The sequence below is a fragment of the Physcomitrium patens genome, chromosome 19 (assembly GCF_059467195.1).
Source record: "Physcomitrium patens ecotype Gransden chromosome 19, ASM5946719v1, whole genome shotgun sequence".
Taxonomy (NCBI): Eukaryota; Viridiplantae; Streptophyta; class Bryopsida; order Funariales; family Funariaceae; genus Physcomitrium; species Physcomitrium patens.
Window position 1 is genome coordinate 1573198 of NC_143428.1, and position 23762 is coordinate 1596959.

General features: G+C 46.2%; 2 protein-coding genes across 2 annotated transcripts; one reads left to right on the plus strand and one right to left on the minus strand.

Annotated features, from left to right (window-relative positions):
• The first annotated feature begins 5806 nt into the window (after positions 1-5806).
• Positions 5807-11088, plus strand: LOC112296151 (uncharacterized). Its single transcript, XM_024548400.3, has 4 exons — positions 5807-7208; positions 7486-7533; positions 7901-8993; positions 9325-11088. The coding sequence occupies exons 1-4, from the start codon at positions 5961-5963 to the stop codon at positions 10692-10694; spliced, it is 3759 nt and encodes a 1252-aa protein (XP_024404168.1). The 5' UTR covers positions 5807-5960; the 3' UTR covers positions 10695-11088.
• Positions 11089-17552: 6464 nt separating this feature from the next.
• On the minus strand, positions 17553-23048 carry LOC112272881 (uncharacterized). The gene is made up of 4 exons (XM_090244930.1): positions 21433-23048; positions 21108-21155; positions 19648-20740; positions 17553-19316 (listed from the first exon to the last, which is right to left on the minus strand). The coding sequence occupies exons 1-4, from the start codon at positions 22678-22680 to the stop codon at positions 17947-17949; spliced, it is 3759 nt and encodes a 1252-aa protein (XP_090101056.1). The 5' UTR covers positions 22681-23048; the 3' UTR covers positions 17553-17946.
• Positions 23049-23762: the final 714 nt, after the last annotated feature.

Here is a 23762-nt window from a genome sequence, read left to right on the forward strand (position 1 = left end):
TATATATCTTTGATGTATTTAAAAAAGAATTAAATTTGTTGTACAAAATAATGTGAACATCACAAGACAATATGTCAATACATTTATAATTAATTTCATAGTAGGAATAATAATTTTGAAAAACTTATCATTGATCTATTTTCACTAAGATAATGATATTCTTATTCTATGTATTTATGTTTAATTTTATTCTTTTGAGTTGTATATATAAAATAAATAAATTATTCGATGCAAAATTTGATTATAGTAAAAAATATTGATATAATAAATTTGTTCTCAAGTTTATGGTTTTATTGATGTATGTGTGCAAATATGTAAACACATCTATGTATACAAGTGTAATATTATCAGACTTGTATAATATCTAGAATAATTTCAGTTTTTAGAATATCTTTTTGACATGGTATATCTAAGGTATTGAAGTTTCAAAGTCCTTTATTACATAAATATGTATTTTGAATTATTAGATATTTTAAATTAATTTTGATAATTACTAAATATGTTATTGAATCTAGTTTATAATAATAATTCATTATTTATTACTTTAATCTTTTCACTAAATTTTAGATTATTTTTAATTTATATGATTTTTTAATATTTTAATAGTAATATAATAATATCACTAATAAAAAAATTATTTGAAATTTTTTATTTTTGTTACATCATAAAAAGATATAATAGGCCATAGATAACCATTGAGGTTTAATGGTTTAAACCTAAATTTTTAAATATTTAGTCTTTATATATAATTAATAGTAATTGTCCGTGAAAGATTCAAAAAAAATTGCCCTTCTTAGAATTTTAATATATTTTCATTTACAATAAAAATAGTGGTATTTTAAAAGAAAAAATAAATATCCATTATAATATTTTATGAGCATTTTATTTGAACAATAAAACTAAGCAAAATTTATTTCTAGATCCTTGATATAAATCATTATTAAGGATTAAATTAATGCACTAATAATATCTTTCACTTCTGTTATTGTAACCAAAAGAAACATCTGTCATAATCTTCTAACACAAATACATTGATTTTACAAAATGATTTTTGATTTTGTAATACCTTACAGTAAAAATAATCACTGACAGTCATTTCAATAATATTTAAAATCATTTTTATTTGATTAAAGTAAAACCACACACTGTTTACTGAAGCAAAATTAATCTGAAAAAAACATGGAATATTTTATTGATGTCAATGTTCTTTATTCTAATGTGAGTTAAAATGTTTTAGAATCAATAAATACAAGTTTTCCTCATTCTGCTATGAATTTCTTTAGAATCAATAAATACAAGTTTTCCTCATTCTGCTATAAATTTCTTTAGAATCATACTACATGTTTAGAAATTAAAGACATGAAAACCTGAAGTTCAATTTTAAAATATTAAGATTAAAATCAGAAAACCTTCTCTTCTATGTATACTCAAAAAATTAAAAATAAAATAAAAATTTTAGTATATTTTTTAACAAAAAAAGATTGTAATATCATCAAGATAAAAAAGAAAAAAATAAAGAAAATTAAAGAAAATGAATATTTCATATTATTATTTATGCTCATTATTTATTATTTTTTTGGATTAATTATTCTTATTATTTATATTGCAAACCCTTACTAAGGTTCCATTTTTGGTGTGGAAAAGTCCAAAGCCTTGTCTTTTGGATATGATTTAAAGTAGGAAGAGGTCAAAGAATGATTCAAATAATTATTTTATTATAAAGCTAAATATGCTAACTTATATCTTATTTTAAAAAGCCATCATGATTTTTTAAATTATTTCTTACTATTTAATAAATATTTTAAGTATTTTTAGAAATTTCTTGGCCTTTCTTAAAAACCACCTCTTTGAGATTCCAAAAGACAATGTTATTCATGCAACATAAAAAAAAAGAACGTACATCACCTCATTTTTTGTTCTTAAAACTTTTAGACTTATATTTGTAAGTATGAAGAACTTAAGAAGACTTCTTGATTTCAATTAATCAATCAAAACCTTAAAAAAAAAACAAAGGCATCTCATCTTGTCTCTTAAATATAAATTACTTCTAAAAAGTTCTATAAAAACTTACAAAGTTTTAAAGTAGAATGCTTCTTATTTTTTAAAGTTTTTAACAAACAAAATCTGTTCTTTAAATTTTTTCTAGATTAGATTAATGTAGTAGAAAAAAATTTAAAATATATATATATATATATATATATGTACACAAAAATATTATTAACTTAAAATAATTATCTTATTTTAAGAGTATTATTAATGCCATTGCATTTTTGTTACTGTCAACATAACTTATTCTTATTAAATTTTAAGTTACTATTTAATATATATATATATATATATATATATATTAGAAAAATTAACATAAATTTTTATTATAATAAAAATAAAAATAAAAACTTAAAAAACATGTTGAATGGATGACAAGTTGTGATGGTTGAACCAAAAATTGTGATGACATTAACAATATCCTATTTTTTTAAAACAATTAACTTATATTGAATAAATTAATGGGAGGTTTAAAATTGATTTTAGGTTAAATAAAATATGTGGCTCACTTAATCATAAAGACCACATATTTCCAAAAAATGATATGTAATTAAAAGGTTAGCTTCACTAAAATTTAATAATTGATCTTTACTGTTTTTAAAGAGATGATACTAAATGTATTGATGTATATTGTTAAATTACAGAGTCAAATCTTATAAAGTAATAATATAGATATTACATTCATAACAATATTAGTGGTTCTGTATTTATTTTCTTTTATGTGCAAATTGTACGGATCAGTTAACTTAATAAAATTTCTCATTTTCAAATCTTAGCATCAACTATTACAGTATCTCAAGATATACTTTTGACAATTATCCTGTACAATAATATTCAGCATGTGTTGTTATTTCAATGAACAAAAGCATAGTTGGTAGTTATTTAATCAATTCTACAAATTATGAAGTGTCCTTCACATCAATATCATGCAATATCAAAATCAATAATAATAATAATAATAATAAGTCATTTCATTGTGGTAATTTCATGGACATATTTTTAATTTTTGGAATGATTATCATAAGATATGTCAACACAATCTCCAAAGTAGATCTTTAACCACAAATCAGTTTAACCACAAAAGTGATCCACATCAAATTTGTTAACAAACAAGGACAAATCCAGTTAAAACTTTATATTTCCATATCCTAGGAATACAAAACTGCACAATCCATAGAGAAAAATATTAGGCCAATAAATATATATATATATATATACACACACAAACATACATATAGTAAGGTGCGCAATAAATTGCATTTATTATACTCAAAGTGATATCACATAATGAACTGTATTTTCATATCTATGATAATTTCTTTAGCCATCAATTTCTATCATTTCAGAGAAATATATAAAAAAAAGTGAGAAAGTTGATGTAAAAAAAATTAAAAAATTAAAAAATGAATGCAGAGTAGAATAATTGCATATCATATTCTCCAATAGTACCCTTGACATAGCAAAACAAACAATTAAATGTGGGACAGGGAAAAGCCTTTAACACGACACAAACCCGCAACCATGGAGTGCGATGGATGGATGAACCCATTGATAAACTGATGAATGACATGTGACTCCATCAATCTGTTCATCCATCAGCCCACTTCTTCTGGTCCAAAGCCCAATGGAATTAGTAGAACGCTGAGCCACCTGATTGGCTGCTTCCATGCATCTTGCCTGCTCGCCTGTCACGTGTTGGGCAGATATGTACGCCACGTCAGATTGACTCATGGGTCCTGGAGATGCCACCTTGGCATTCAGGGGACCCACGATTTGCCAAGCTGACAAATGCATCCAAGAGAGAACTCGATAATTTGCTGGCCAGGCGCGTAGACTATTCATTTTGCTGGACTATTAAAAAAGGTGATTAAGCCTTAAAAAGGCAAAAAAAAAAGAAGAAGACGAAGAAGAAGAAAAAGTAGTGGCTGTGATGGGAAAAAGCTGTGGCTCCATTGGAAATGATGTTGTTAGTGCTGTTTAAGCCATGAGGCCTTTGCAATTGTGTATGATTATTAAATCCATAATGAAATACATGTCAAAAAATAAAATAAATAAATAAATAAAACGAATCATGAAATGTATCTTTTTTTTTGCATGGAACAAAACAAACAAACAAACAAACAAACAAGCAAACGTTGTAGAAGACTTGTATACTTCAACAATGTGAGATAATTCACATATAATTATGTAAGTTTGTACATAACTCTACTTTTCTTTACTTGTGAGATTGAGATATGGAGTAAAGAGTGGTTTTCTTTATCTTACCTTATATTTTGTAGATTGAAAATAATAGTAAAATGGAACGAAGATTTTAGCTTAATGCAGACTAAAAAAAAATTAGATTTGAAGTACCATTTTTCTCTTAATTTAAATTACACCATTTGAACCTATCCAACAGAAATTTATAGATAATTAAAATATCAGCAACATATGAATTTCTAAAGAAGTGAATGGAGAGGAGAATTCAACTTAGAAAGAAAGCCATGGTTCAACTGCCTCTAATTGGATTAAAATCCCATAACAGCATTAATTTGGTTACCTTCTAAACTTGCTAAAGTAAAATACAAAAAAGCAACCAAAGTATGGCTTTTAAATGAACTGTTTTCATTTTGATATAATTTTCAAATAACTAAACTTATGATCATCTTCTGTATATATATAAATTCAATGTTCCAATGTGCAAAAGTATGTCACTATTTTTTTTGATATTTAAAACGCCTTCAACACATGGACATTTGTGGGACAATACAATCTTAGGAAAACTTATCCGTGGACAATGAAATGGAAATCAATTGACAACCCCAAAATGAAAAAGAACATGCACTTTGATTGTACAATTCTACATCAAACATGTAATAAAAACTATATCTCTAGATGCAAGTGCAACTATCATACAACAATTTCAAAATGTTGACTAAAGCACGGTGATGAAGACAAATAAAAATTCACAAAATTATACCTTCACTTTAAGCAAAATCATACCCTACATGATTGAAGCACTCAAGTGTTCAAATTCCCGTGAAGTGAATTTTCTGACCCATTCTCATGCTTCGCCACCTCCTAATCCCCACAACAACAAAGCCGAAACCCAGCAATCAAGCAACAAACACCATTAATCCAAACTGGGTCAAGACATCAGCCATCAAAACTTCAAAGTAGAGGAGCTTAAAATAGAGACACAAGAGTTGGCCGAATGGCATTTGCTGCCATGTGAAACAAAACCAAGGACACCAAGAATGGATAAAATTTCGCTAAAGATAGCGGAGCGGGCCCGGCAAAAAAAGCAAGAAAGCAACAATAGAGCAACAAAAAGACAGGTGATGCAAGGGACAGAGAAGGCAAAGGAAGAGAATAGGGCACCTTCAAGGGGAGTAGGGAATGAAAGCGTGAGAAGCAGCCGTAGCCGCGACGCAGCGACTGGCGCAGGAAACCGTCCACAAGCCAGTGATGGGCAACGGCAAGGTCGCGATCAGACAGTGACCTTAGGACAGAGGGGGCACGGAACGGCGTTGATGATGCGCAAAAGCGACATCGAGCCAGGAGCAGTGTAGTTCTGCCTGCCTCCCTGCCTGCTTGCCTGCACTGCCCACAAAGAGCAATCCCTGCGAGGGACGTAGATTTCCTCCACTCACCACACAAGCGCCAGGCAGCAAGACAACAAACGCCGCAACGCGAATGCGTGGCGCTCGTGCGCGGGGCGGGGTGGAGGGCGAGGGCGAGGGCGACAACGGCAGAGCCGTGTGGGATAGGGGGCGTCGACGAAGGCGTCGTCGTGTTGTAAAAGTGCTGCTGGTGGAGGTGAAGGGGGAGGCGCGTAGTGGTGGTGGTCATTGTGGGTGTGCTGTCGTCGATGAGAATGGCGGAGGGGGAGTCGTAGTGCGCCCTGGAGAGTGTTAGGGGCCGTCGGGGTGGACATGGAGCTGCCGCAGGCGAGCCGTGCTTGCGTGCCGCGGTGGAGGCCGACGACGGAGTTCGGGGGCCATGGTCAGCAGCAGCAGGTGGTCTCGCAGGCGATGGGGGTGCTGGCAGGGTTAGGAGGTAGCGCGGGGGAGTCCAAGTTCGTGATGGACGAGGCGGTGTTGACGGATCTGATGGAGCTGGAGCCGTTGCACGAGCAATTGCTGGGCGAGTCGTGGGCGGAGGGCAACTATGGCGATTACGGGGGGTATTTGGCGCTCCCGGCGTCGTCCCACGGCGGCGTGTTCGCAGGCCCGGTGCCCGCGTTGGCATCGTTGCAAGCGTTCTCGTACGCGAATGGTAGCCTGGCGGCCAGCGTGCAGGCGTTCCAGCAGGAGCTGATGCTGCAGCAAGCTCTGGAGTCGTCCCAGCAGCAATCCATCCCAGGTGCGAGCTCGTCGCAATCGTCGTTGGCCATGTCCAGCGCTGTGGTGTCCGGAATGAGCAGCTACAGCGCGGCGGTCGGGGGTCGGAGTTTGAGCAGCCCTAGCCTGAGCGAGGCCGCGCACATGCTGCTGGGCAATCAGGGGCTGGCCGGAGTGGTGGCGAGGGATGGCAGGGGCATGGGAGATTCCAGAGGGGGCGTAGATGGTAGGAACGGGAAGGTGGAGATCGGCGAGGGCGGCGTGGTGGACAAAGAAGACGACAAGTCGTCGGTGTCGACGGTGGAGGGCAACCCCGTGAGCAGCGGCAATCTGGAGGCGGGCGTGCGGAGGCCCCGAATTGCGGCGGAGCTGCCACTGCCGCTGCGCGATCGAATGATGGAGGCACTTCGGCTGATAGGGCAGTCGCTGGAGGACGTGCTGGTGCAGGTATGGATGCCGGTGGTGCAAGGGAGCCGGAAGTGTTTGCTGACGCGGGAGCAGCCGTTCGTGGTGGAGCCGAACAACGAGCAGCTGTGGCTGTACAGGAACATGACGGAGGGGTACGAATTTCCAGCGGAGAGGGCGGAGGGGAAGGTTTTGGAGCTGCCGGGGCGCGTGTTCACGGGACAGCAGGCGGAGTGGACGCCGAACGTGCAGTATTACAGTAGCCAGGAGTACCTGCGTGTGAAGGAGGCGCAGAGGTGCGACATACGGGGGTCTCTGGCGGTTCCAGTGCTTGACCCCGTGAGTCGCCAGTGCGTGGCTGTAATCGAGCTGGTTGGTCGCGCTGAGAAGATCCAGTATGGTCCTGATGTGGACATCATTGCTCGAGCTCTGCAGGTAGGTTTTGCATCGTGGTGGAGTGATGGTTGCGAGCAGCGACATTGACGTGGCGAGGCTGGGGAATGGTGTGTAGCTAGCCAGCCAGGCAGCTAGGAGATGGAAGGTGCTGTAGAGCAGCGGGGATGGGTTTCCAGAGTTGTTTGTTTCTGTGCAAGTTCACGGGATTTGGTGAAGGAGGGTGTTGATGGGCACTTGGTACGCGGTTAGAGCGTCCAGTGCGTTGGGTGAGTGGGGGATGACGGTCTAAGGCGGCAGGTTGTGGTGCTGAGTGCAGGCTGTGAATTTGACATGTCCGGTTGGCTTGGAGACTCCGCCGCTAGAGGTACGCACGGCTCGATCGCAATGCGATGCGCGTGTGTGTGTGACTATGATGATTTTGAGTGTGCTGCTTTCATGTTTCTGGTGCCTCGCGGTGTGTGCAAATTCGTAATGTTAGAGACGCAGCGCGCTGGATGGTTGCGCATTGGGAGCGTGCATGGTGGTGTCGTTCGGGGAAGCTGGTAGTGTAGGGAGGTGGCAATTGACGCGCGCGTCCCAGTTGCCATGGTTGGTTTTCCGTGTAGTAGATTAGGCATCGGGGGCGGTGAGGCGTGTGTGGCAGGAGGTGTAGAGCGGAGGGAGGAGTCGTAGGGGTGGATGATGTTGACGACGCTGAGGAGAGTAGGGTGGGTGTTGGTGGTGCGATGCAGAGGTCGTCGTGGGGTAGGCAAGCCGCGCTGGCGGAGATAGCGGAGGTGCTGAAAGGCGTGTGCGAGGCGCACAAGCTGCCCCTGGCGCAGACGTGGGTTCCCACGTACAGGTATGGCGGTAGGGGCGACGCGAAGGCGCAGAGCCACAACGCGGTGCAGGTGAACGGAGGGCGTGGTGTGAGGAAGGTCGTGCTACGGATAGTCGACGGAGATGGTCCGTGTTATGTTGGGGAGGCACGCATGTGGGGGTTTCGACGGGCGTGTCTGGAACATGCGTTGGAGAAGGGGCAGGGAGTGCCCGGGAAGGCGATGCTGACGAATCTGCCGGTTTTCGACTCGGACGTGAAGAGCTTCAGCAAGGATGAGTATCCGCTGGGGCATTACGCGAAGTTGTTCGGGCTGGTGTCGGCCGTGGCGATTCGGCTGCGGAGCGTGCACACCGGGGACGAGGACTTCATTCTGGAGTTCTTCCTTCCGATGGATTGCGTGGAGAGCGAGAAGCAGCAGCAGATGCTGAACTCGCTGTCGATCACAATGCAACGCATCTGTCAGAGTCTGCGGACTCTGAGCGAGAGGGAGTTGGAGGAGGAGCGGAGAGTGGCGATGGCGGAGAGCATCGAGATGCAGGCCAAGGCGGTGAAGTTGGAGGCGAAGGAGGTGTGCAACAAGGAGGACTTTCTGGCATGGCGTGGCGGTTTCAACAGGCACGGTGGCGGGGTGAATGGCGAGGAGACGAGCCCGGCGTTTTCGCAGGTGATGCAGCAGCAGCACGGCGTGCAGCAAGCAGCGCGGTTCGTGCCGCAGCGTTCTGCATTGCAGCAGTTTTCTCACGGAGTGTTGCTAGGACGAGGGCGCGACGACGGGCTTCGCATTCCAGAGTCGCATGTGTACCCCGGGTACCACTCGGAGCAGCTGCCTGTGGAGCAGGGGCTGGGCATGGGAGGGTTCGGGTGCCCGGGCCTGGGGCAGGACGTGGCGAGTCATCGACGGAGGTTTGAGAGGAGGCGGGGCACGACGGAGAAGACGATAGGGCTGAACGTGCTGCAGCAGTACTTCGCGGGGAGCTTGAAGGACGCGGCGAAGAGCATCGGTGGTAAGCGGCATTGGGTGAGAGGGGAGGGGATGGGGAGGGGGGGAGGGCGGGCGCGTGCATGGCGTAGTGCTGTTGACTGTGTAGGTAGGTCGGCGCGCTCGGGATATGGGCGACTGGGAACAATAGGTGTGAGGGGGGAGCCGTAAACGAGCAGTAGGCAGCGGTGTGTATGTGAGGCAGTTGGAATGGATGGCAATTATGTTGGGCGGGGCGAAGCACATGGGTGAGGGTGCGAAGAATGGGTGTGGATTTGGATGTGGTATGGGTTGCGTGCGGGGTCAAGATGGGTAGGTGCGTGTAGTTGATGTGGTGTGTGGTGGGTTTGGGGCAGTGTGTCCGACGACTCTGAAGCGGATATGCCGGCAGCATGGGATCTCCCGGTGGCCGTCTCGGAAGATCAACAAGGTGAGCCGGTCGCTGAAGAAGTTGCAGGGGGTGATCGATTCGGTGCAGGGAGCGGAGGGAGCGCTGCGCATCAGCGCGCTGACGGGCGACCTGTCGTCCGCGGCGGTGGCAGCGGCGGCCGTGAGCGGGCACATGAACAAGGGGCTGGCGGCGTCGTCGCCGGGCAACCTGTCGGTGTCGTGGTCGACGCTTTCTCCGAGCTGCGTGGAGGGGAAGGAGGCGCACGCGAAGGTGGGATCGGCGGAGTCGCTGCTGGGTCCCAAGGAGGAGAATCGGCGGAGGCACGATCCGTGCTCTTCTCAGAAGGTGCTGTTGTCGATGCTGAAGCCGACGCTGCAGTTTCGGCCGGAGGACGACAGGGTCGTTTCGTCGCTGGAGGGGAAGGTGTTGGGCGGGAGCAACGGTGATGATGGGCAGGGGAGAGCGCAGGTGGACAATGGCGACATGTGCAGGAGCAACGACGGCAACTCGACGAGCAGCGGCGGAAGCAACCCCAATGTGAAGGCGGGGTACGGGTCGAACGGCGGGCATTATTGTCCAGGGATGAGTCCGTTGGCGTCGGGAAGCATGTTAACAGGCGGGGACGCGGACAGGGGCGATGACGGGGGCAAGCGCAGCGTAGGCACTGCTTTTCAGGGCGTGGGAAACGCAGGCAAAGGGAGCGGCGCGGGGAAAGGGCAGCAGGCTTCTCCTCTGGGCAGGTCAGGAGAGCAGCCGGTGCCGGGAAGGGGTGGTGCGGGGAGGGTGTCGGATTTGGTGAGGGGCGCGACGCCGCGGGGATGGAACGAGTCCCGGGTGCACGGCGGAGGCGGGGCGCTGGCGGCGCTGAAGGGAGGGGATCAGCACGGGTCGCATGGTTTTTCGGAGGACCCGGTGTCGTCGTGCAATCGTGCGAACGACGGCGAGGAGGAGGTGACTGGGTGCGGGCTGGAGTCTCCAGGGTTCGGGTCGTCGCCGGCGAGCGATTGCAGCTCGCCGTCGACGGGGGTGAACGGCACGTCGAACAAGAAGGCGTGGGCGGGGCAGGAGGACGGCGCGGCGATCACGGTGAAGGTGACGCACGGGCTGGACACGGTGCGCGTGAAGTTTTCGCGGAACGGGTCGTTCGTGGAGCTGAAGGAGGAGGTGAGGCGAAGGCTGAAGCTGGTGGGGCAGAAGTTCAGCCTGAAGTATTTGGACGACGACGAGGAATGGATGCTGCTGGCGTGCGACGCGGACCTGCAGGAGAGTATCGATCTGATGCGCGTGTCGGGGAGGCACGCCATCAAGCTGATGGTCTGCAACAGCATGTTGTGATGGTGCGCCGTAGTGCGGTGCGCTGGCGCCGTTGGGGCACGAGTCGTCTATGCAAATCCCTCCGCGGATGTGGTCGAGGTGAAGGGGACGTGGAGTCGAATCGCGGTCTCGGGGTAGGCGACTAGGGGGAGGGTGTAGAGTGGCGATGATAACAAAGTTTTGCAAGTGTGTCTAAGCAAGGCGAAGCGGGGCTTGGCAGGGTAGTTGGGCGGATAGAGAGGGGTATTTTGAGCACTGCGCGGGAGCTGAGTGCAAAGCCCTTTTGTGCCACCGTAAGACCTTGTAGCACATGATTGAGGCAACGCGGCAGCGCGGGATGTGGTGCATTGCAAAGTACATGAAGTGGATGACTTGATCCCTGTGATAATTTGATGGCTCGCTCACATTTCAGGCACGACTGTGCGTGTTTTGGTCCTCTTGTGTGCTGGATGATGAGGGTCAGAGCGATGCAGACTGACACACTAGGGGGCTGGTTCGATCACCACCAGAGGTGTGTAGTATGTTGAGGGGCTGAAATGGTGCGTGTTTTTATGATTTCTAGTTTTGTCTGCCACTTTGTTTTTGGTTCAGATGGTAAGCGGCACAGAGGTTTACTTGGAGCGGAGCGATCGGCAGATTTCAGTGTTTTGGAGGGTGTTGCTGCTCTTCGGTGATGTATCAGTTGAATGAATGGATATTCGATGTTGGATTGCGTCGGTCGGGGAGCCGCGATGTGTAACTCGGAGAATGTTTCTGTGAAGGGGATACTGGCAAAATGGATTGAAACCTGTGCATTAGTCCTTGTGAATGCAATTTCCTGTTGGATTCTTCGTAAGCAAGGCGAGATGGTCTGACCGTAGCAATGATGGGGCCTTTTCGGTAGTGCTGGTCTGCAGCATCAATACGGTATTAGTACGGCATCCTTTTATTTGGGTACACCGACCAAGTCGCAGAATGTAGTGTGCACTCCGAGCCAGTAGACCGCTTTTACACTACTTTCTTTACAACACAATGCATTTTACAGTATAACAATGAATGAAAGTCGTTTAAAGTTCCACCAAGATGTTCACATTGTTAGGGTCTAGTTACATTTCTCAGTTGTAGTTGTGATGGAATTATCTTCCATTAACGAGAATTGGAAGCTGATGCGGACACAAGTGAGGATGCGTCGCCTTTATATAACTAATTTCTGGTGCTTTAGACCTGGAACGTCTAACTGTATCATTTGGTATCTATACAACTATGATTACAAGCTACGGATATAGGTTGAGTGTACAAGTAATAACACGCTCATCTAATCTCAGCTGAGAGTAATCTTGTACATGATCAGAGTCGGACGCAGTCCTCCTCCATAATATTTCCAAACTCCCACCGTACGCTTCAATCTTGCTTTTGTTTTGAAGGTGCACAATGATCCTTTATTTCTATTCTGTTTATTCGTTTAGTTGCCTGTATTGCAAAAGAGAAAATGACTTTTAACGGCTTGTGTAGACTTACAGATGTATTTGGAACTTCAAATGCATCAAGTCTAAACTCTGTGTAATCTACTGCAATCATTGAACACTGTGATTATAGAACCACATGTGATGCCTAGGACATAGTTGGAGGTTCTGCCCAAGATTCTCTTGAGACCACCCTTCCGGCCATCAACTGCACGGTTCATCAACTCTTCTTCTGAGTCTCCACGCTTCATTGACGTATTTGAAGCTGAGTTTTTTTTTGTACATTTGAACTTCTTGCGGATGCTCTTGCCTTACCTCTCCTTCTTGACTCAATGATAGTTGTTGCTTTCCTCCCACATATACTTACTTTAATTGATCCAATGCTCAATTCTCTTGTTAGATATCCAAATTTGCAGCAACTTTGTATACTTTGATGGATTAACAGAGCTTGGTGTCAATCGACTCAACTATCAAAGGCTCTTTTGGTAGATGCAGTAATTAGACTCTTGTAGAGTGAGTGCACAATATCACTCAGTTGTTGAAATGCTTTCTTTACTTGTTTCTTTCTTACTCTAAAGCAAAATCTGACATTAGATCCCTATTCTATGTAGAGCTCATGTGATTGTATTGGCAACTTTCAAATATTGAGGGACTTACTCTTGGGATGATGACTATGGAAGTTGGAGCAATGATTCTACAAAAGTTGTCACACGAAGAAATTCTTTTGTAGACACAATGGCAACTTGGAAAGAGGTTAATTACTACCACTCTTATTCTATAGGTGATTAGATTGCTTGATACAACTTAGACAAAAAATTAAAAATTAATAGTTGACATTTTCTAATATATCATTTATAGATACTACACTCATGCCTTTTCTAAATTTCATAAACAACATTTTGTGTAGAGATTTTGTAAATATATTTTCTATTAATTCCTTAATTGAAATATAATTCAATGTTACCTCTTTTCTTTCAACTTATTCATGCATGAAGTAGTAATATTGTTTGATGTGTTTTATCTTGTTGTAGAACATATCATTTTTTGCCATCTTGATTGCACTAATGTTGTCACACATGATCATTGTTGGTTCTTTTTGTTTTGCTCTTAGATCTCATAGTAACTTTAGTAACCATGCTTCTTTTGTTGCTCCATTGGATAGTACCATATACTTTGATTCAATTGACAACCTTGCCATATATTCTTGCTTCTTGGACTTATATGTTGTTGATCTAGATCCTAACATAATAACATATCCAATATTAAATTTTCATTTGTCAAGGTACAAGTTGTGGTCAATATTTATAAATCCTAGTATCTTATTGTTATCTCTTTATTTGTACCATATTCCAAATTCTTGTATTTATCTTAGGTATTTGACAAATTTCATGGTAGATTAGGATTTGTCTAGGATTTAGGATTTTATTAAGATTTTATTAGAGTTTGACCTAGAATTTGGTTAAGGTTCAAGTAGGATTTTAATTGGGGTTTGATCTAAGGTTTGGTTAAGATTTAATTAGGATTCAAATTAAAGTTATGTTAGGATTTTTATTTTTAATATTTTTTTGATTTATTTTAAAGGTTTATATTTATATTTATTTAAGATTTTTTGTTAGTTTTTTAAAAAATTAAATCATGACTTCTTTTTATTTCTTTTGAGACTTCTTTTAAATTTATTTTGATAGGTTGAAGTTTGATTGGATTTATTAGAGATTACTTGAAGTTTATTTAAGGCTCTATTAAACTTGATAGAATTATTGTTGTATTTTTACTTACCTTCAATAATTAGGTGCCTAATGCATTCTCAAGGAAGAATAAATACTATACGACAACGTATTTATGTCATAGACATACATATTTATTTCAATAATTACCTATATGATTAAGTAGAAGTAAGTAAAAATAGATTAATTTTGTAATGTCTTCTAGAAAAGCTTCTTAGAAGCTTCATAGATGCAGTTTTGACTATATACGTCTTTATTATTGATTGATAAGTTAGAAACTTGTTCAACAAGTTAACCACATATTACACGTGTTGGTAGCTTTTGAAACAAGCTAATAGTATGGTGCACTTATAGAATTCTTGCCTTGCATGTAAAGATAAATGTCTTGTAAAGTCAACAAGTGTTGGAAGTCTTATAGAATATTACTAAGTAGCTTCTAGTTAGATAGTATATAAGAAGGCAAGAGTGAAGCCTTCTTCATTCTTATCAATGTCTTTCTAGTCCTTAGTTTTATTTTAAGACTTTCTTGTTTTCTTGTCTTTGGCAATAATCATTCTAATTCAATATATTACTATCTATGAGTGACTTTCTAATCTTTTCGAATGACACAAGAGTGTACTGAATTTTCTTTCTTCAAAATTCACGTCCTTGATATAATCTTTGTTCAATACCTAGTAAGAAAGATCTAAATACTTACACAAAGTAATAAAAAGAAATATATTAATAGATCCTACATATTATAGATGCCTTGTAGGAAAATTAAGGCTCATCATTAGAGTAAGTAGCCCATGCTTAGCATATCTTATAGGTATAACAAGCAAGTTTCTAGTAAAATGACAAGCTCCACACTTACATTGTCGTATAGTATTTATTCTTCCTTGAGAATGCATTAGGCACCTAATTATTGAAGGTAAGTAAAAATACAACAATAATTCTATCAAGTTTAATAGAGCCTTAAATAAACTTCAAGTAATCTCTAATAAATCCAATCAAACTTCAACCTATCAAAATAAATTTAAAAGAAGTCTCAAAAGAAATAAAAAGAAGTCATGATTTAATTTTTTAAAAAACTAACAAAAAATCTTAAATAAATATAAATATAAACCTTTAAAATAAATCAAAAAAATATTAAAAATAAAAATCCTAACATAACTTTAATTTGAATCCTAATTAAATCTTAACCAAACCTTAGATCAAACCCCAATTAAAATCCTACTTGAACCTTAACCAAATTCTAGGTCAAACTCTAATAAAATCTTAATAAAATCCTAAATCCTAGACAAATCCTAATCTACCATGAAATTTGTCAAATACCTAAGATAAATACAAGAATTTGGAATATGGTACAAATAAAGAGATAACAATAAGATACTAGGATTTATAAATATTGACCACAACTTGTACCTTGACAAATGAAAATTTAATATTGGATATGTTATTATGTTAGGATCTAGATCAACAACATATAAGTCCAAGAAGCAAGAATATATGGCAAGGTTGTCAATTGAATCAAAGTATATGGTACTATCCAATGGAGCAACAAAAGAAGCATGGTTACTAAAGTTACTATGAGATCTAAGAGCAAAACAAAAAGAACCAACAATGATCATGTGTGACAACATTAGTGCAATCAAGATGGCAAAAAATGATATGTTCTACAACAAGATAAAACACATCAAACAATATTACTACTTCATGCATGAATAAGTTGAAAGAAAAGAGGTAACATTGAATTATATTTCAATTAAGGAATTAATAGAAAATATATTTACAAAATCTCTACACAAAATGTTGTTTATGAAATTTAGAAAAGGCATGAGTGTAGTATCTATAAATGATATATTAGAAAATGTCAACTATTAATTTTTAATTTTTTGTCTAAGTTGTATCAAGCAATCTAATCACCTATAGAATAAGAGTGGTAGTAATTAACCTCTTTCCAAGTTGCCATTGTGTCTACAAAAGAATTTCTTCGTGTGACAACTTTTGTAGAATCATTGCTCCAACTTCCATAGTCATCATCCCAAGAGTAAGTCCCTCAATATTTGAAAGTTGCCAATACAATCACATGAGCTCTACATAGAATAGGGATCTAATGTCAGATTTTGCTTTAGAGTAAGAAAGAAACAAGTAAAGAAAGCATTTCAACAACTGAGTGATATTGTGCACTCACTCTACAAGAGTCTAATTACTGCATCTACCAAAAGAGCCTTTGATAGTTGAGTCGATTGACACCAAGCTCTGTTAATCCATCAAAGTATACAAAGTTGCTGCAAATTTGGATATCTAACAAGAGAATTGAGCATTGGATCAATTAAAGTAAGTATATGTGGGAGGAAAGCAACAACTATCATTGAGTCAAGAAGGAGAGGTAAGGCAAGAGCATCCGCAAGAAGTTCAAATGTACAAAAAAAAACTCAGCTTCAAATACGTCAATGAAGCGTGGAGACTCAGAAGAAGAGTTGATGAACCGTGCAGTTGATGGCCGGAAGGGTGGTCTCAAGAGAATCTTGGGCAGAACCTCCAACTATGTCCTAGGCATCACATGTGGTTCTATAATCACAGTGTTCAATGATTGCAGTAGATTACACAGAGTTTAGACTTGATGCATTTGAAGTTCCAAATACATCTGTAAGTCTACACAAGCCGTTAAAAGTCATTTTCTCTTTTGCAATACAGGCAACTAAACGAATAAACAGAATAGAAATAAAGGATCATTGTGCACCTTCAAAACAAAAGCAAGATTGAAGCGTACGGTGGGAGTTTGGAAATATTATGGAGGAGGACTGCGTCCGACTCTGATCATGTACAAGATTACTCTCAGCTGAGATTAGATGAGCGTGTTATTACTTGTACACTCAACCTATATCCGTAGCTTGTAATCATAGTTGTATAGATACCAAATGATACAGTTAGACGTTCCAGGTCTAAAGCACCAGAAATTAGTTATATAAAGGCGACGCATCCTCACTTGTGTCCGCATCAGCTTCCAATTCTCGTTAATGGAAGATAATTCCATCACAACTACAACTGAGAAATGTAACTAGACCCTAACAATGTGAACATCTTGGTGGAACTTTAAACGACTTTCATTCATTGTTATACTGTAAAATGCATTGTGTTGTAAAGAAAGTAGTGTAAAAGCGGTCTACTGGCTCGGAGTGCACACTACATTCTGCGACTTGGTCGGTGTACCCAAATAAAAGGATGCCGTACTAATACCGTATTGATGCTGCAGACCAGCACTACCGAAAAGGCCCCATCATTGCTACGGTCAGACCATCTCGCCTTGCTTACGAAGAATCCAACAGGAAATTGCATTCACAAGGACTAATGCACAGGTTTCAATCCATTTTGCCAGTATCCCCTTCACAGAAACATTCTCCGAGTTACACATCGCGGCTCCCCGACCGACGCAATCCAACATCGAATATCCATTCATTCAACTGATACATCACCGAAGAGCAGCAACACCCTCCAAAACACTGAAATCTGCCGATCGCTCCGCTCCAAGTAAACCTCTGTGCCGCTTACCATCTGAACCAAAAACAAAGTGGCAGACAAAACTAGAAATCATAAAAACACGCACCATTTCAGCCCCTCAACATACTACACACCTCTGGTGGTGATCGAACCAGCCCCCTAGTGTGTCAGTCTGCATCGCTCTGACCCTCATCATCCAGCACACAAGAGGACCAAAACACGCACAGTCGTGCCTGAAATGTGAGCGAGCCATCAAATTATCACAGGGATCAAGTCATCCACTTCATGTACTTTGCAATGCACCACATCCCGCGCTGCCGCGTTGCCTCAATCATGTGCTACAAGGTCTTACGGTGGCACAAAAGGGCTTTGCACTCAGCTCCCGCGCAGTGCTCAAAATACCCCTCTCTATCCGCCCAACTACCCTGCCAAGCCCCGCTTCGCCTTGCTTAGACACACTTGCAAAACTTTGTTATCATCGCCACTCTACACCCTCCCCCTAGTCGCCTACCCCGAGACCGCGATTCGACTCCACGTCCCCTTCACCTCGACCACATCCGCGGAGGGATTTGCATAGACGACTCGTGCCCCAACGGCGCCAGCGCACCGCACTACGGCGCACCATCACAACATGCTGTTGCAGACCATCAGCTTGATGGCGTGCCTCCCCGACACGCGCATCAGATCGATACTCTCCTGCAGGTCCGCGTCGCACGCCAGCAGCATCCATTCCTCGTCGTCGTCCAAATACTTCAGGCTGAACTTCTGCCCCACCAGCTTCAGCCTTCGCCTCACCTCCTCCTTCAGCTCCACGAACGACCCGTTCCGCGAAAACTTCACGCGCACCGTGTCCAGCCCGTGCGTCACCTTCACCGTGATCGCCGCGCCGTCCTCCTGCCCCGCCCACGCCTTCTTGTTCGACGTGCCGTTCACCCCCGTCGACGGCGAGCTGCAATCGCTCGCCGGCGACGACCCGAACCCTGGAGACTCCAGCCCGCACCCAGTCACCTCCTCCTCGCCGTCGTTCGCACGATTGCACGACGACACCGGGTCCTCCGAAAAACCATGCGACCCGTGCTGATCCCCTCCCTTCAGCGCCGCCAGCGCCCCGCCTCCGCCGTGCACCCGGGACTCGTTCCATCCCCGCGGCGTCGCGCCCCTCACCAAATCCGACACCCTCCCCGCACCACCCCTTCCCGGCACCGGCTGCTCTCCTGACCTGCCCAGAGGAGAAGCCTGCTGCCCTTTCCCCGCGCCGCTCCCTTTGCCTGCGTTTCCCACGCCCTGAAAAGCAGTGCCTACGCTGCGCTTGCCCCCGTCATCGCCCCTGTCCGCGTCCCCGCCTGTTAACATGCTTCCCGACGCCAACGGACTCATCCCTGGACAATAATGCCCGCCGTTCGACCCGTACCCCGCCTTCACATTGGGGTTGCTTCCGCCGCTGCTCGTCGAGTTGCCGTCGTTGCTCCTGCACATGTCGCCATTGTCCACCTGCGCTCTCCCCTGCCCATCATCACCGTTGCTCCCGCCCAACACCTTCCCCTCCAGCGACGAAACGACCCTGTCGTCCTCCGGCCGAAACTGCAGCGTCGGCTTCAGCATCGACAACAGCACCTTCTGAGAAGAGCACGGATCGTGCCTCCGCCGATTCTCCTCCTTGGGACCCAGCAGCGACTCCGCCGATCCCACCTTCGCGTGCGCCTCCTTCCCCTCCACGCAGCTCGGAGAAAGCGTCGACCACGACACCGACAGGTTGCCCGGCGACGACGCCGCCAGCCCCTTGTTCATGTGCCCGCTCACGGCCGCCGCTGCCACCGCCGCGGACGACAGGTCGCCCGTCAGCGCGCTGATGCGCAGCGCTCCCTCCGCTCCCTGCACCGAATCGATCACCCCCTGCAACTTCTTCAGCGACCGGCTCACCTTGTTGATCTTCCGAGACGGCCACCGGGAGATCCCATGCTGCCGGCATATCCGCTTCAGAGTCGTCGGACACACTGCCCCAAACCCACCACACACCACATCAACTACACGCACCTACCCATCTTGACCCCGCACGCAACCCATACCACATCCAAATCCACACCCATTCTTCGCACCCTCACCCATGTGCTTCGCCCCGCCCAACATAATTGCCATCCATTCCAACTGCCTCACATACACACCGCTGCCTACTGCTCGTTTACGGCTCCCCCCTCACACCTATTGTTCCCAGTCGCCCATATCCCGAGCGCGCCGACCTACCTACACAGTCAACAGCACTACGCCATGCACGCGCCCGCCCTCCCCCCCTCCCCATCCCCTCCCCTCTCACCCAATGCCGCTTACCACCGATGCTCTTCGCCGCGTCCTTCAAGCTCCCCGCGAAGTACTGCTGCAGCACGTTCAGCCCTATCGTCTTCTCCGTCGTGCCCCGCCTCCTCTCAAACCTCCGTCGATGACTCGCCACGTCCTGCCCCAGGCCCGGGCACCCGAACCCTCCCATGCCCAGCCCCTGCTCCACAGGCAGCTGCTCCGAGTGGTACCCGGGGTACACATGCGACTCTGGAATGCGAAGCCCGTCGTCGCGCCCTCGTCCTAGCAACACTCCGTGAGAAAACTGCTGCAATGCAGAACGCTGCGGCACGAACCGCGCTGCTTGCTGCACGCCGTGCTGCTGCTGCATCACCTGCGAAAACGCCGGGCTCGTCTCCTCGCCATTCACCCCGCCACCGTGCCTGTTGAAACCGCCACGCCATGCCAGAAAGTCCTCCTTGTTGCACACCTCCTTCGCCTCCAACTTCACCGCCTTGGCCTGCATCTCGATGCTCTCCGCCATCGCCACTCTCCGCTCCTCCTCCAACTCCCTCTCGCTCAGAGTCCGCAGACTCTGACAGATGCGTTGCATTGTGATCGACAGCGAGTTCAGCATCTGCTGCTGCTTCTCGCTCTCCACGCAATCCATCGGAAGGAAGAACTCCAGAATGAAGTCCTCGTCCCCGGTGTGCACGCTCCGCAGCCGAATCGCCACGGCCGACACCAGCCCGAACAACTTCGCGTAATGCCCCAGCGGATACTCATCCTTGCTGAAGCTCTTCACGTCCGAGTCGAAAACCGGCAGATTCGTCAGCATCGCCTTCCCGGGCACTCCCTGCCCCTTCTCCAACGCATGTTCCAGACACGCCCGTCGAAACCCCCACATGCGTGCCTCCCCAACATAACACGGACCATCTCCGTCGACTATCCGTAGCACGACCTTCCTCACACCACGCCCTCCGTTCACCTGCACCGCGTTGTGGCTCTGCGCCTTCGCGTCGCCCCTACCGCCATACCTGTACGTGGGAACCCACGTCTGCGCCAGGGGCAGCTTGTGCGCCTCGCACACGCCTTTCAGCACCTCCGCTATCTCCGCCAGCGCGGCTTGCCTACCCCACGACGACCTCTGCATCGCACCACCAACACCCACCCTACTCTCCTCAGCGTCGTCAACATCATCCACCCCTACGACTCCTCCCTCCGCTCTACACCTCCTGCCACACACGCCTCACCGCCCCCGATGCCTAATCTACTACACGGAAAACCAACCATGGCAACTGGGACGCGCGCGTCAATTGCCACCTCCCTACACTACCAGCTTCCCCGAACGACACCACCATGCACGCTCCCAATGCGCAACCATCCAGCGCGCTGCGTCTCTAACATTACGAATTTGCACACACCGCGAGGCACCAGAAACATGAAAGCAGCACACTCAAAATCATCATAGTCACACACACACGCGCATCGCATTGCGATCGAGCCGTGCGTACCTCTAGCGGCGGAGTCTCCAAGCCAACCGGACATGTCAAATTCACAGCCTGCACTCAGCACCACAACCTGCCGCCTTAGACCGTCATCCCCCACTCACCCAACGCACTGGACGCTCTAACCGCGTACCAAGTGCCCATCAACACCCTCCTTCACCAAATCCCGTGAACTTGCACAGAAACAAACAACTCTGGAAACCCATCCCCGCTGCTCTACAGCACCTTCCATCTCCTAGCTGCCTGGCTGGCTAGCTACACACCATTCCCCAGCCTCGCCACGTCAATGTCGCTGCTCGCAACCATCACTCCACCACGATGCAAAACCTACCTGCAGAGCTCGAGCAATGATGTCCACATCAGGACCATACTGGATCTTCTCAGCGCGACCAACCAGCTCGATTACAGCCACGCACTGGCGACTCACGGGGTCAAGCACTGGAACCGCCAGAGACCCCCGTATGTCGCACCTCTGCGCCTCCTTCACACGCAGGTACTCCTGGCTACTGTAATACTGCACGTTCGGCGTCCACTCCGCCTGCTGTCCCGTGAACACGCGCCCCGGCAGCTCCAAAACCTTCCCCTCCGCCCTCTCCGCTGGAAATTCGTACCCCTCCGTCATGTTCCTGTACAGCCACAGCTGCTCGTTGTTCGGCTCCACCACGAACGGCTGCTCCCGCGTCAGCAAACACTTCCGGCTCCCTTGCACCACCGGCATCCATACCTGCACCAGCACGTCCTCCAGCGACTGCCCTATCAGCCGAAGTGCCTCCATCATTCGATCGCGCAGCGGCAGTGGCAGCTCCGCCGCAATTCGGGGCCTCCGCACGCCCGCCTCCAGATTGCCGCTGCTCACGGGGTTGCCCTCCACCGTCGACACCGACGACTTGTCGTCTTCTTTGTCCACCACGCCGCCCTCGCCGATCTCCACCTTCCCGTTCCTACCATCTACGCCCCCTCTGGAATCTCCCATGCCCCTGCCATCCCTCGCCACCACTCCGGCCAGCCCCTGATTGCCCAGCAGCATGTGCGCGGCCTCGCTCAGGCTAGGGCTGCTCAAACTCCGACCCCCGACCGCCGCGCTGTAGCTGCTCATTCCGGACACCACAGCGCTGGACATGGCCAACGACGATTGCGACGAGCTCGCACCTGGGATGGATTGCTGCTGGGACGACTCCAGAGCTTGCTGCAGCATCAGCTCCTGCTGGAACGCCTGCACGCTGGCCGCCAGGCTACCATTCGCGTACGAGAACGCTTGCAACGATGCCAACGCGGGCACCGGGCCTGCGAACACGCCGCCGTGGGACGACGCCGGGAGCGCCAAATACCCCCCGTAATCGCCATAGTTGCCCTCCGCCCACGACTCGCCCAGCAATTGCTCGTGCAACGGCTCCAGCTCCATCAGATCCGTCAACACCGCCTCGTCCATCACGAACTTGGACTCCCCCGCGCTACCTCCTAACCCTGCCAGCACCCCCATCGCCTGCGAGACCACCTGCTGCTGCTGACCATGGCCCCCGAACTCCGTCGTCGGCCTCCACCGCGGCACGCAAGCACGGCTCGCCTGCGGCAGCTCCATGTCCACCCCGACGGCCCCTAACACTCTCCAGGGCGCACTACGACTCCCCCTCCGCCATTCTCATCGACGACAGCACACCCACAATGACCACCACCACTACGCGCCTCCCCCTTCACCTCCACCAGCAGCACTTTTACAACACGACGACGCCTTCGTCGACGCCCCCTATCCCACACGGTTCTGCCGTTGTCCGCCCCCAAGGCTTGCTTGGCTTGACTGAGAGCATCCACTCATGCGAAATAACAACAAAGGTAGAACCTTGAGTTTGGGGGATGCAAAGAAAGTCGCAGGCTTTGGCCCGGTTTGAGACTGGAAGTGAGCGTGCTGTTGTTCGTCATTGGTTCAAGTCCGTTAGCTCGCGTCTGTACCCACCCAGATTAGTGAGAGGCTTCTGTTCGATCGGCTGGGCTTTGTTTGTCTTCACTGCCGGATTGGCTTGTTCCCCTTCTGTGTCGTGGCGTTGTCCTCTCTGTCCCGGATATCAATCTTTGCTGGATTTGTCCTTTTCTGTTACCATAGCGTATTCCTGGACCTCCGAAATTTCGTTCTTTGTTCGCCCTTTTCTTGATCCCTTTGTTTGATTTCTTTTTGTGGCGTTTCTGTTTGTGGCTTTTTTTTATTATTATTATTTTGTTTCACTTTTGGACTTGATTTGAGAATTCACGCTGGCTTTGTGTGTCAGGCGGTGGGCCCGTTTTTGTATCTGTGTTATGATAGTTGTTGCGTTTCCTCTTGCACCGTTGTTAGAATTGTGGGTCATGGTTCGATTTTCTGTTTCATCGTTCCCGGATATTATTGCCCCTACATATCTCCGGTCTTGAACCCACACTCCTCGTTGTTCTCGGAGGGTGTTGCTCACTATTTCGATCTCGTGTGGCGTTTTCCCCTAGCCCTTTTTTGTCCAGGCCTGCGCTTTTGCTTTGTCCGCCGCAATTCTGCGGATGCGGAATCCGTTTTTCGATGTCTCGTTTTTGAATAGTTCCGGCTGTTCATTTGCAAAGTTGTTGTCAAGCATCTGCAGCGTTCCTCTTTCTCTATCAGTTCATCGTTTGTCTACTGTAATCCCCTAGGCTAGGGAGAGC